The sequence below is a fragment of the Mustela putorius genome, unplaced genomic scaffold, assembly GCF_011764305.1.
Source record: "Mustela putorius furo isolate JIRA1106 unplaced genomic scaffold, ASM1176430v1.1 tig00000095_pilon_pilon_pilon, whole genome shotgun sequence".
Taxonomy (NCBI): Eukaryota; Metazoa; Chordata; class Mammalia; order Carnivora; family Mustelidae; genus Mustela; species Mustela putorius.
In genome coordinates this window covers 36,224,029-36,238,499 of record NW_025421280.1, presented here as the reverse complement: position 1 = coordinate 36,238,499, position 14,471 = coordinate 36,224,029, and the positions used below count along the sequence as shown (strand labels likewise).

The window sequence follows — 14,471 nt, the reverse complement described above, 5'->3', positions numbered from 1 at the left end:
CGTAGCAGTATGCCGGGGAATATGAGAACCAGTTTGGAAGGATCCAAATAAACCACCAGGCTGGCCCCACACTTAATAGGAAATTGAGGTGAACTGCTTCTACATCCAGAAACGTCATGGCTGCTGCTGCTACCAGCTTTAAGGCTTCCAAAACTGAATTACTGAATGGTAAAGCAGTAAAAATGTCACCTACTTTATCCATCATGTCCCAAAACTGGTTCACACACTCCTAAAAATAAAAAAATAATTTGGCCTGCAATCTCGTACAAAATTCTAACAATTGCGTTTTCAAAGCCACATTCCTGGTTCTTGGAACTACTATACCTTATTATCAATGGAAGTATCAATTCAGCGGTTCAACCAAATCACGAGAACACAAATTTGGGGGTTATTCCAAAACTAATTCGAATGAGACCCAACTGTACTGTACAGAAATTCTAAGCTTGTATTGAAGCAGCAGTCCCAAAAACCAAGAACACTGCATCTGGGATGCCACATGACACGCCCTTCAGACGAAAAGAAGAAACTTCACTCTTGCCCTAGGAGCATTGGCAGGAATGATTTGGCTGATCAAGGCAGGAAAACAAATCTCACACCAAACGTTTTTCCATCCATGTTATCTGGAAAACTACTACATGGGAGCAGCCTACATGAATGTACACAGAAGTTCACGGTGCCTAGTACTTCTGGCATGTCATGGTCAAATTAAGTGATGGGACAATGATGGCAATGGGCCAGTCGTAATTTCAAAACCCAATGCTGGGAGCACCAGTACACATACCAAAATGGCCTATCCAAGTGGCATCTCTGCCACTGAATGTTAATCATTTGACAATTCAAGCTTGAATCTCTTTTCATTATGAATGCTCCAGAAAACCAATACCTTTCAGTCCTTCAAAAAGACTCCATTTAAGGGTAATTTGATTCTAGGTTTCCCTTGGAGACCTCAAGGCATCAGACACATTGTTCTCTATCAGTAGTTTTGTCTAAACCAGGGCTGAGCAATCTCTTTAGCCCTGAGTGCCACCAGCAGGGCCAAGAATCAGGAAAGAAAGGAAGACAAAAGCACAGAACAAGAATGTGGAAAGAAAGAGGATACACGTGGTGTGCACAGGGGGTGAGGCAGAGGACCACGGGGACAACCAGCCTCCTAGGACCTCCTGGTGGCAGCAGAGCTTCAGTTGCTTCCCCTGCCCGAGGCCAGAATCTGGACACTGGGCCGCTACCGAAGTGCGCCTGAAAGCAAAGCATCATGTAGCAGATGCCTTATCTGGAGCTCTCCGATTGCCGATCTAACCCAGGTTTCTGCCCAGGGAAAAAGCCTAACAGTTTAAATACAAGCTAATGGTTTAGAATTTAGAATCTGAGCAGCACAAGTTCCAACTACCAAATTTTGATCCCAGGAAGACATCCACAAAATTTAAACAAACTACCTTCCCTCCAGAATTGAAAAGCTTTAAAAAAAATTTTTAAAGGAAAAACCTCTCCCACCTAATATGAAGAAATCAAAAAATTTCCTCAACACAAAGAGGTTCCCCTCAAGCTTAATCAAAGCCCTATTAGCCATATTAAGCCAGTAAAATCATTTGTAGGCCAAAGGACCATACAAACCACCCTATTTGACACACGGGTGCATGACCACACAAAAAAGTAGGGTGGGTAAAGCGGCTTAACTCTCAAGCGTGGACAGAACACATGCTCTACCCAGATCAACTTCCACTGACAAAAAAATAACCAAGGAATTAGCCACAGAAAAGATGACACATCAACCTTCTTACCCTACTCGACCACCAGTACCATTACCTTTTTCTTTAACCAGGTCTTTAAGTGACTGCCATTTCACATCAAAAGGTATGTTTGTAATGAAGGCTCTGTATCTTTTAGTTGGATTGGCATATGGCTCAAAGCGATTGCCTCCTCTTTTTATGTTTTTCTCCTTCCTCTTCTCATTCTGAGTAGGTCGCTCTCCTTCACTGAATTCGAAGGGAAAAAAAGGGTCCATATGTTAGCACAATATGAAAGACAGTATTTGATTTGCCAGGTTTACAATTCCACACAGTTACATCCAACACAAGACTAATATTGACTTTGATCTGACACATTCAAACTCAAGTGCTCATAGCACAGAAAGGTACAGTAGTGCACTCCTTAAAACCCACTTATCAAGAAGCCATTCCCGAGAAACTGCTCTCCTACGCCTTCATACATTCCTAGGGGCTTTAACAGACATGGGAAAAAGAGGCCAACTCCTGGCCCAAAGTGCTTTACCTTCATGCCAGAAACAGGAAAAGAGAAGGAAAGATTTGCAAGACTATATGGAACAGAAATGAGCTGGTGCCTATAGGCCCAACCAATTTTAACCTCACAAAGAAAATTATCATTTTGTTCTGGGAGAAAATTTTTTTCTTTAAATAGGAATATAAAACGGTGCAGCCACTACAGAAAATTTGGGCAGTCACTCAAAAAGTGAGAACACATAATTACCATATCACCCAACAATTCCACTCCGGCGGTACAGATCCAAAAGAAGTGAAGAAGCAGATACTTGTACGCCACACAGCAGCATTCTTAATAGCCAAGAGGTAGAAACAACCCAAGTGCCCACCAACAGATGAAGAGAATCAAGAAAATGTGGTATAGCCATACAATGGAATATTATCCAGCCACAAAAGGCATGAAATGCTTGCTGATAGCTGCTGCAACACAGATGAAGTCTGAAAACACTATACTAAGCAAAATAAGCCAGGCATAGAGACAGAAGAGAGGTTACCAGAAGCTTGGGGGAGGTGGGAATGGGGAGTTACTGTTTCACGGATGAGAGTTTCTGTTTGGGATGATAAAGCTCTGAAAATGGATAGTGGTACAGTGCACAACACAGCACTTACTGACACTAAACTAGACACTTAAAATGGTTAAAATGACAAATTTTATATTTATACTTTTTACCACAATAAGAAAGTTTCTGTTTTGTTTTTACCAGAAAAAAGCCATTTTCTATACAACCCTAAGAAAACTAAAGTCTAACAGACCCAATAGGTAAGACAACACCCAGGAAAAGATCCCACCTTCAGCTAAGGCTGCCTGCTTTTTCAGCATGGCTTTACCTGTAATATTCTTTACCTTTGTGTGTCCGGCATCTCCACACTAACACTTCATTTCTAAGCTCTACAGATACAAATTCGGTTTAAGTTAGGACAGGACATAAGTTTCAGAAGAAAAGCAAACTTCAAAAAACACAGAACCAGACGTCAGGCTGGAAGCTTAGGCCACAGCACAGAGAAACGGATCGCTGCACGCGGCCCACGGACCACGCATGGGCGGGCCAAGTGAAGCTACTCCATGAGCTGCCCACTCAGGTACAGTGACCACAGGCAGACACCAGTGAGAGGGGACCAGGAACAACTGGGATCTGGCAGACACAGGAAGTCCCTGCACTTTCTGCTTAACAACCCCTATGCTTTCCACCAGTGAAAATCCAGCAACTCCCAAACCACAGAGCCTAGCAGAGACTTTGTGATCCATGACAAAAATGGAAAAACAAAAAGCCAAGATTATGTTATTAATGATTTATACGCCTACCTTTATTTAATTAAAGGGCTGATATTTATTCTAGGATATGTCTTCCTTGTGTGGGAGAGGTAATGTTCAAATACGAGATGACAGCTAGAGGACTTTGTTCTTATAACATTATTTACTTGGATCTAAAAAATAATTTTTTTTTTTTTTTTAAAGTAAGCTATGTGGGGCTTAACCTCAGGACCCTGAGTCACATGCCCTACCAACTAAGTCAGCCAGCCACTCCACTTGGAAAATTTTTAAAGTTAGCAACTTTTTGTAGCCCTAAGGTTTTGGGGTTTTTATTTTTCCCCTGTTGGTCCCTTCAATCCAAACACAAGGGTTCCAAGTGGTAACCCAGTGAAGGTATCCTCCTAGGCAAAAGTAAGGAAGGCAGTTTCCTCATGATTTCACACATATCAACATGCAATAAACAGACTTCCTTCACAGACGCTAGCAGATATGGAGGGATACAGCTACCGTAATCCGCAAATTCCTAGTATTCTGTCTACCCCAAGTTAATAACAGATCCTCCTCAGTCTGGCTGCACAGCACAAGCAGATCTCAAAGGAAACCCTCAACCATCACAGAGGCCACCTGTCTACTCCGTATGAAAGCTCCACACCGAAGTCTGCCAGACAGAGCATATTTGCCAACGTGTCTCTTGCTCCTGGCAGATAAGAAGGCAAGTGTTAGTAAAAATTCATAAAATGCAGAGCACCAACCACGGACTTCCAGAGAGGGTCTGTGGATAGAAACATATTTTAATATAACTGGTCTTTTGAAACCCACAGACTCTATAATTACATTAAAAACCATGACACAGTCCATGTTTTCACACACCTGCTTACCTCATCTATCAGTTACAAAATATATAAATAACTAATTACAGTCAAAGCGGGTAACAAAGTGTCCAGCCCATATTCTGCAGATAATTATGGCTAAGAATAGGCTAGCTACCCAGTCTAACCACCGAAGCTGGGTATCTGGTTTGGGGTTAATCCACATCACATGGCTCACCATCAAGAAAGCAGCTCATATGGATTATGTCCAAGATGTGAGCACAGCACTCTACCCAAATCCTCCTCTGGCTAATCATTTCCACTGTCTGAGAAGTTTCATCCCAAGTAAATGGAGTGAGAACTATCTCGTCACTTCCAGCTTCTTAAAAAATTTACATTTTCATAAACTCAGCAATCAACATCAACCTTTTTTCTTTTTAAAGTAATCTCTATGCCCAATGTGGGACTTGAACTCACAACCCTGTGACCAAGAATCACATGTTCTACCAACTGGGCCAGCCAAATGCCCCTTTCTAAAACTTTATTTTTTCTTAAATAATCTCTATACCACTAATCCTTCTTAACACAGAATTGTAAACCACCCTCAAAGATATCTCACTCAATGTACATATTCAAATACAGCTAACAGAGTTCTAAGAGTGGTATCTTGAAAAGTTTTTTAAAATGTCCAGGGGCGCCTGGGTGGCTCAGTGGGTTAAGCCTCTGCCTTCAGCTCAGGTCATGATCCCAGGGTCTCCTCCCCCCAACCCCCACCTGCCTCTCTGCTTATTTGTGATCCCTGTCAAATAAATAAAATCTTAACAAAAAAAAAAATGTTTTTTTAAAGTAAAATAAAAATGTCATCATGCATCTGCCTTCAGCTCAGGCCATGATCTCAGGGTTCTGGGATCAAGCCCCGCACTAGGCTCCCCTAGCTCCCTGCTTAATGGGAAGCCTGCTTCTCCCTCTCCTACTCCCCCTGCCTGTATTCCCTCTCCTGCTCGCTCTCTCTCTACCAAATAAATAAAAATCTGAAAAAAGTAAAATAAAATGAAATATCCAATCCTATTTTCTCATTTGTCTTCAGGATAAAATTTCAGGAATACTCTTCTCTAGCCCCAAGATATTTATAACACTTAACTCCAAAAGCTTTTTAAAAGTACGTGGCTTTCTTTGGTTTGTTTCCATGTGGTTTCAAGATTTTATTTATTTATTTGACAAACAGAGATCACAAGTAGGCGGGGGGAGGGGGGGGCAAGGCTCCCCACTGAGAGCCCGAGGTGGGACTCTATCCCAGGACCCTGAGATCATGACCTGAGCTGAAGGCAGAGGCTTAACCCACTGAGCCACCCAGGTGCCCCCAAGAAGTAAATTTTTTTAAGATTATATTTTGACAACACTGACAAAATTGCTCAATCCCAAACACGCCAAATTGAATTATAGACATTAAAAAGGTTAAACACACACCTAATATATGACTCAATCATCTGCAGCTAGATACTTTTCCAAGAGAGAGTGTATATCCATACAAAAACTTGAACCTTAAGTGTTCACAGCAACACTATTTGTAATGTCCCAAACCCAGCTATCTATGTACTAAACAAGTAAATGAAAAACGAAGTTGTAGTAGATCCGTAAATTGAAATACTTCTCAGCAACAAAACGTTAACAACTACATGCAACAAGAAACACTCAAAGAAACCAAACAAAAGGGTTACAATACAGTATGATACCATCATATAAAATTTTATATTTGAGAAAATCTAATCTGGCAAATTAATCCACAGCAGGGTTTCTCAACCTCAGCACTACGGACATTCTGGGACAACAGCTCTGTTCTGTGGGTCTGCCACATGCATCCCAGACTTCTACCCAAGAGATCTTAGTAGCAACTCAATCAATCCTTCAGTCCTGAAGGTAAAAATCAAAAATATCTCCAAGACGCTTCCAAATGTCCCCTGGACTGAAATGCTGCCTGGGGATGGAGAAACAGAGGACTGAGAAGATTACAGAGTGAGAAAAAATTGCTGGGGGTCATGGACACATTTATTACCTTGACTCGGTGAGGGATTCACAATATTGACACTTGTGCTGCACATTTCCATTATGTACAGCTTATTGTGCCAAGAATACAATTTTTTAAGTTTCCACTTATGTTCATTAAATTTCAAACCTGACCCAATAACTTACTTGTAACTCCAACATAAAGTATCAAATATGGAATCCTTCAAAGCAACGGAAACCACAATAAGAGACCTACCTAGGCCAGCTAAATCTCTTACTGATGCTCTCCTTGCTAACTGGCTCTCAATTCCCAACTGCCAATGAACACTGTCTATTCTGGCACCCAATCATCCACCTTAAGGTCTAAGTAGACTGAACAGAAATAAAAATTTTTTCTAACAGTCTATCAACCTATTTCATGATACATCAAAACACAAGCCTAAAATATCTGTAAATACCTTCGAGTCATGAAAATGAAGTATATCTAATACGGCTTGGGAACTATTTCACTCACTGACTGCATTCTTTGAAAATCCCTTTTTTCACATCACTGCTCCACCGAATGAGAATTATACTGTACCTAAACACCACAACTGTAAGGACAGTTCCTGCTCCACAAAAACTGCTCCATTTGCTGAATCCCTAACCCCTCTTACTCTTCAGAGAGTTCAATACTCTCACCACTTTCAGTTTTTCAATGAAGAGTATAGTCTGAAATGGCAACTCCCAACACCCTGAAATCCTGACCACCTGTCCCAAGAGCAAAGACTCCTTCTCCCCCAACAAGTCCCCTGAGAATCATCATCCCTTATGTTAGGCCCCGAGCTCTCTAATGCACTTAGCGCACAGAGCACTAGTCCTGGCACTCTTCTAGCTCCAGATCCACCACTAAACCACCCTTGCAACTCACGCTCCGTACCTGTTTCTTTACCAGCAAAACCAGCATAACCTGTATTCAGGGTAGCCCCCAGGGATGCTATGGGAATCAACAAACAACCTAACAAAAAGCAGTCTGGTCAATGTCCAGCACAATATCCAAAGGGGAAGCACTACAGGTGACTAAGCACCACACATCCAGGTCTATACAGCAACACCACGGTCTTTGCTGGGCCTCAGCTCCTTCCTCTGTAAAAGGAGAGGACCATCCACACCTACAGGTTTAAAGACAACTTGGCACCCAGTAACTGGGGCACGGATATATCTCTGTACCAGTAATTTTCTTGAGGGGAACTGATCCATTCCTAGTCTTCTACCTTGACATAGTGATTAAAACAAGCCCACCAGGGTGGTGGCTGAGGAGGCTCAGGCACTGTACTCATTACGGACTGCCCAAAGGAGCAATTCAATGCTTTCTGTGACTGTAAAACATGATCATGGGAGAGTCCATGAAACAACCTAATCTTCGCAGACTAGTATCTCTTCACCTAGCCATGAATAAAACCAAAGAGTCAAAGTCAAGAGCTGGCAGCATTCATTCTTATAATACAAAACCCTCTCTGAAGTTCAGTTCACAATCTACTGTGCTTCAAAAATCCTGTATCAAGTATACAGTCACTTTTTAAAGAACAGCAGACACTCAAATCTTTGCAAAGTGGAGAATGTGGTTTAAATAAAACACTTTCAATGACAGTGTTTAGAGAGGTTACCAGGATAGTACTGTGGAAGCAACTAGGGCCTTAAGAGTCTAGATGGTCACCCCTAGTTTCTGAGTCAATTTCCTTAACCCAAGTTTTCTCGATTGCTTAAAAAAATTTTTTTCAGTTCTAAAACAGAGCTATCACAATGTTACCTCCTGGCAATCTATACCAAATATAATTTTTTTTTTTTTAAATAACCTCCATCTCTCAATTTTCTGATTCAGTCACAAGTTTAATCTAGAAAAGAAATAGGTTAAGTCACTGATTTTAAATATATGGTACAACCTACATTTATGGGGAGGGCAGTCAGACACACACCTAAACCCTCGAATAGTCCTCTAAAATGAATACTTCTTCTCTAACTAAATATACTCTTAACTCTGAATCTTACTTGCCTTTTAGATGGAAGATTTCTCATCAAAATAAAACAAATCCACCTTCCGCACCCAGAAAAAAATGAACTGAACAATCAGCTTTCCTATCTGGGGTCCTCAATCAAGCCTGCTTGCTCATTGCTCCACTCCTGGGACACAAGGGGCAGAAGAACTAAGTTTCACTCCATTCCCATCCCTCAAAGGCTTTCAAGATAAAAATCTAGATTCTTTAGCCTGGAATTCATTGCCCACCAGTGGGCTCCCAGTGTTTTAGCATTAAGTGCCACAGCAGCTTCAGTTTTTTACAAATATGCAAAGCATACACTTAAATGCCTTGTCTTTGGGCCCTCTCCTCTCAGCCTCTCCCCAATCCTCCCGTTTTTTCATCCCTCTCCAACCAAAGGTACATCTCTGGGCCCCCCAGCAGGTTAGGTTGGAGGGACCTGGGCCCTCCAGGCTTCCCGCCAAGTAACTCCTTTTACTACTATCACAGCCAACTTACCCTACTACAGAAATGTAAATTGCTTCCTTCTCTGGGTCAGGGCTTGATTCTAAAGAGCTTCCTCAAACCAAAAAAAAAAAAAAAAAAAAACCAACAACAACAAAAAAAATAAGCCCTACAAAATAGATCTAAATGTTACTATCTTCCCAAATTATCCAGGATTAGGCAGTCCTAGGCTCTAGGTTCTTTTCAACAAGGGCTATTTTATCTCTAAAATCTTCCGGTTCTTTCTAACTGTGCACATGTTAAGTGAATTAGCCACAAAATGACTACCTGAAAATGAACAGTGGAAAAAGGGAAATCTGAAGAACGTACCCCAGCCGCTATAATCTATAACCAAACTTACCACCTAACCCGGTTCTAGCAGTACTTCATCCTGTAATAAATGCTTTGAAAGAAAAATAAACACCGGAAATAAATATATCTTAAAGGCCCCCCAAAATGGCCCTCAGAAATCCCACTAGGCTTCCCAAAAGATGATGAAGAAAGTGCACATAAGCACATCTCTTCCCAGTTTTCAATAGCAAAGTGTTGGGAATACTTCCAGGATGTCTTTCTGTTGATTTCTCAGGACCAGTAACCATGGTATTTTGCTCCTCCCAACCTAAGGAGAGAGAATTTAACAAAGCCAGTATTTACTGAATGCTCATTCACATAAAGCCAATTTAACCGCATAACCTTTCGATCTCCACGAACTCTAGTTATGCACACTAAAACTTTGTGGGAAGGCAAATTCATAAAAGACAAACTTGTAACAGAGGTGACCAGCAGCTGCGGAAAGAGGGAGAGTAAGTTCATGTGTAAGCGCTGCAGTTTGGGAAGATGATCTGGACGGGGACAGGGGATGATAGTCGCACAACACTGTGAATCCGCTTCACGTCACTGAATCGCACGATCAAAAACGGTTAAAGCTGTAAATCGTAGGTTACGTGTGTTACCACAATTTTTAAACAATTTGTAGGAAATCAACTGTGCGCCCCGGCGTCCCCTCTCCTCCCAGCTGTAGGTTGTAGCCACGTCTCTCGCGTCTTTCAGGTGACTGCTATCGGAATGGCTGGGTCTCCCCGGGACACAAGATGATGCGTTAAATCTTTAATTAAACTTGAAAAACCAGGAACCCCAAGACAGAGCCCCACGCTGCACTAGAAAAGGTGACGAAGTTCGCAAGTCGGCGAGCGCGCCTCATGAGGGGAAAATCTGCCCCTGGAACACGGAAGAGGAGCTTTCTTCCCGCCGCCCCCACCCTTTGTTTGGTTGTTTCTAAGGGTGAACCCTGAGCAGCAGATGCGAACTCTCTACAATTACCTACTGCGCACCTGGGAGGCGCGAGGGGCGCCGCGAGGGACTCGAGTCCCGGCCAGAGCATGGGGCTAGCGGCGGCTCCGACCGAGGCAACTCCCCGCGGGGCGGGGGAGGGGAAAAGGAAGAGGTGGCGCCCCGAACCGGCCTCGCGGTGCCTGCCGAAAGCTAACCGCCTCGCCCCGGCTGCCGTTTACCGGGGCTCACCGCGCGCGAACTGCTGCGCGCGCACGCCCTCCCCTCCCCCCCACTTTACGGATCGCGAAACTGAGACCCGGGGCGGTAGGGGAGGGGAGTTGTGAAACCACTCAACCCAAGGTCACTCGACAGGCTAGCGGGCGGCGGACTCCGCAACTCCCCGGCTTCCCGAACCCGCGCCATCATCCCCATGCGCAGGGGCCCGGCCTCAGGCCTCGGCGTCGGGCCCGGCCTACACGGGCCGGCGGAGCCGAGGTCCGCGTCCTGGGAGGAGAGGGCGATCCTTGAGGCGCTCACGGGGCGGCCCGGCTTCACTCCTCACGGCCAAGGCCGCCCCCACAGGCCGGCCGGGCTAGGAAGGCCCGGGCCGCGGCCGCGCCGGTGGGAGTCCACCAACAGACCTAACGGAGCCGCCGCCAGCCGCCGAAGGTGCCGGGCCCAGGACAGGGAGCCGTGGAATACTCACCCCTTCGGGCCCGGAGCCCCGTTGCCGCTTGGCACGCCAGGCGCGCCGCTCTCCTCCTCCATTTTGGTCTCCGTCGTCGCCACCTCGGCCGCTGCTTCGACCCCTGCCGCCATTTTCTCCGCGTCTGGGCTTTGTGTGAGGGAGCTGGATGCGAGCCGCTGCGCCTGCGCGCTCACGTGACTCGGCGCGACCAGTAACGCCTGCGCGCGCCGCGGCCCGCTCCCGCCTCGTCCCCTCCCGCCACGGGCCACGCCCCTGGTCGGGGCCACGCCTCCGCCACGCGCACGCGCGGACCGGCAGCTGTTATTCATTCATTACCGCAAACAATTTGTGTTAGGTACCTACGATACTTCCCCCGGTCTCGAAGTCGGGGAGGGGAGGCACCCCCCCAACTCCCTACAGGGACCTACTCACTCCCAGCTTCCACTCTGATCAGAGCTGGCACAGAGAAGCCGCGAAAGTTTTGTTTACTAGAATATAAAGGAGTTCCCTAGGACCCCGGCCGGGCCAGACAAGACTGCTGTGCAAAATGCTCTCTGCCTAAGCAGGTATCATCCTGCACCGAATACCTGGGCTCTGTCCGGCCTGTCTCCCTGCCAGGTTGGGAGCTCCTGGGTGCGGAGTTCATGGTCTAAGTTCCTCTCACTGAGTGCATTAACCAAACCCCGAAACATGTAGCTGAGGACTTAGTGTGTGCTCATGGATGTTTCTTGAGTGAATGAATAGGCAAGAATCCCAACATGATAGAAGAAATTAGTCACTGGCCAGACGAGCCCATTAACCTTAAGGGTGGTTCCTTTCTGCCTGCCCCTGGATCCCTTTATCCTGAAGACTCGGCTCTGCCCAGAAACAGGTTTTTAAGGGCGCTAAAGGTTGTGTCCTGGGGCAACCATGTTGGCCTGGGAAGAAGCCAGAGCCCGGGAAAACGTTCAGAAGCCTCCAGGTCCCTTTCCCCGTAGCACCGGGCTCCCCAGTGTCTCTGGAACTTTGAAATGCTTCACCAGATCTTGGAGAAGCTCCTATTCAACCACTGAACTCTCTCTAGGTTTACAAAGGTTACGTTGTCTTTACCCCCTCTCTCTCAGAATGGCTGCATTAACAGGCTCTGGAGGAATATCTCATCTGCCACACCATCCTAGCTGCTTAATGTGGCCTGGCGATTCTGACCCAGACTGAGAATTCCAGGCCCAGAGACGAACTCCAACAGCCCAGCCTGACACAGAGGGTAGACCCCATTCCCACGTACTCCCGAAACTCCTCTGTCTCATAGAATTTCCTTCTATCAACCATCTTCAAGGATCTCCTCACCCCACACCCACCTCTGCTAAATTAAATTCAGCTCTACTGCTCTACTGAATTCCCTGCTCTACTAAATTCCCCTGTGCACACCAGGTCTTCTCCCGGGGCTGCACAGGTATCTAAGCTTACCTTCCTCGCCCTTAGACCTCTCCTAGACTCAAGGGATCGCTGGGACAGATGGAGCCTCACCAACCTCTGAATCTGCCTGCTCAGCGAGGCTCAGAGATGATGGAAGAGGCCCCAGTAGTCTGTCAGAATGAGGGAGAAGAGTCCAAATGCAAAGCAGCGGGGACAAGAGGCCACCTGTCTATCCAGTCCCTCTCCTGCAGTGAGTGTAATCAGAAGTCAGGAATAAGCCAGGCCTTGGCTGAGGAGACAAACTTCCAGGCTAGGTTTCTATGGACTGGTTGACTTAACCCAATGCTGCCCACATTCCTGGGTCTTGCCATCTCCTGAACTATGATTTTGTTCATACTTTCTTTTAATTGACACTTTTTCCCCCTAAATATGTTTTTAAATGTCACCTTACATCACACTGCAAACTGGAAACTTGCTATAAATAGCTTATTATAAAAAATAAGAGGGTGATGCCATTAAAGTACAAATTCAGGGGCGCCTGGGTAGTTCAGTTGAGTGGCTGCCTTCGGCTCAGGTCATGATCTCCAGGTCCTGGGATGGAGCCCCACATCGGGCTCCCAGCTTAGTGGGGTGTCTGCTTCTCTCTCTGCCTCTGCCTCTCCCCCTGCTCATGCTCTCTCTCAAATGAATAAATAAAATCTTAAAAAAATAAAGTACAAATTCAGTCATGCGGTACTGCCAACAGCTCTGAGCCCAAGACTTGCTCTCTCTTTTGCTAGAGTTAAGGGTCATTAAAGACTGCCTAGGGGAGTCTGGGTGGCTCAGTGGGTTAAAGCCTCTGCCTTTGGCTCAGGTCATGATCTCAGGGTCCTGGGATGGAGCATCACATCAGATTCTCTGCTCAGGGGGGAGCTTGCTTCCTCCTCTCTCTCTGCCTGCCTCTCTGCCTACTTATGATCTCTGTCAAATAAAATATTTTTTTAAAAAAGGAAAAAAAGACTGCCTAGCACCAAACTGCAGTTTTCTCCTCACTATAATTAAAAGTATCAGAAGAGGGGCACCTGGGTGGCTCAGATGGTTAAGTGGTCAAGTGTCCGGCTCTTGGTTTTGGCTCAGGTCATGATCTCCGAGTCCTGGGATCCAGCCCCCCCGTCGAGCTCCCTGCTCAGCAGGAAATCTGCATGAGACCCCCCTCATTCCTCTCCCCAGCTCGTGTGCACATGCATTCTCTTTCTCTGTCTCAAATAAATAAATCTTTTTTTTAAGATTTTATTTATTTGTCAGAGAGAGAAAGAAGGGGCACAGGCAGGCAGAGTGGCAGGCAGAGGCAGAGGGAGAAGCAGGCTCCCTGCTTAGCAGGGAGCCAGATGTGGGACTTGATCCCAGGACGCTGGAGTCATGACCCGAACCCACTGTAGCTGCTTAACCGACTGAGCCACCCAGGCATCAAAAGTAAATACATCTTTAACAAAAATAAAAGTGTTAGAAGAGATTTGCAAAGGATCTTTTTTCGGCACATCCTGGGGCCTCAGCACTGTCTCCAGGGACAGCATATTCCAAAGTCAGCCCGTGAGAGGTGGGTGCCAGAAATGCATGGCATAAAAAGCTACAGAAGGTTAGAAGGACCCTGATTGCCAGCCGAGCGAGGCACTTGGGTATGAACCTGTTCTGCAGGCCCCCAGAAGCCTGCAGAGGCCTACTCATCTATCCGTCTGCCTCTCTCCTGCCCCTCTGCCCCTCAGTTACAGGGCTCCAAGCATGGCTCAGCGGCTCTGCGTCTCCCCCCCCCCGGGCCGCATAGTTTCCAGCCTTCAGGCCTTTGCCCTTTGCTGTTCCTCCCAGCCCAGTGGCCAGACTGGCTTCCCCATTATCTACCTAGGGCAGAAAGGGTTTTCCTCCCTCTACGGGTGACCCCACAGTCAGTCACGCAGCAAACGAGAAAACACCAGACACTGTGCTGAGCCCATCAGGGATGTGTGGCCTTGGGTGAGTAACCCACTGCTCTGAGCCTCTGTTTGCTTATCTGCAAATGGGATTCACAAGAGAGCCCCGGAACCCACCTTTTGGATCTGCTCTGAGTAATAACTGTGGCTCCATGGAGTGAACCCTCAAATGTAGAAAGCTCAGAAAGAGCTCAAGAAGTGGATGCCTCTGCTAGCATGACTGTATTCTGCTGCTTTTATGCAGAATGCTCGGCACTAGACCTGTGTGGCCCCGGGGATCAACCCTAACTCTACTTCCTAGAGCCTTGGGGCCTCAGACAAAAGCTTCCCTGCT

The 14,471-nt window shown here is 46.1% G+C and overlaps 1 protein-coding gene across 11 annotated transcripts in view; it reads right to left on the bottom strand.

The window, feature by feature from the left end:
* The window catches only part of HNRNPM (heterogeneous nuclear ribonucleoprotein M), a 40,716-nt gene extending 29,739 nt beyond the window's left edge, over nucleotides 1–10,977 (bottom strand). For 6 of the 11 annotated variants that reach the window (XM_004771660.3, XM_013045300.2, XM_013045299.2 and 3 more), the window contains exons 1-2: nucleotides 10,818–10,975; nucleotides 1,804–1,973 (exon numbers count right to left, since the gene is read on the bottom strand). In XM_004771660.3, the coding sequence (XP_004771717.3) occupies nucleotides 1,804–1,973; nucleotides 10,818–10,930 (283 nt within the window). In that variant the 5' untranslated portion in view covers nucleotides 10,931–10,975. Of the gene's footprint in view, nucleotides 1–1,803; nucleotides 1,974–10,817 lie in introns of those variants that run through there. The other 5 variants (XM_013045297.2, XM_004771659.3, XM_013045298.2 and 2 more) reach the window with 3 other exon arrangements.
* Nucleotides 10,978–14,471: the final 3,494 nt, after the last annotated feature.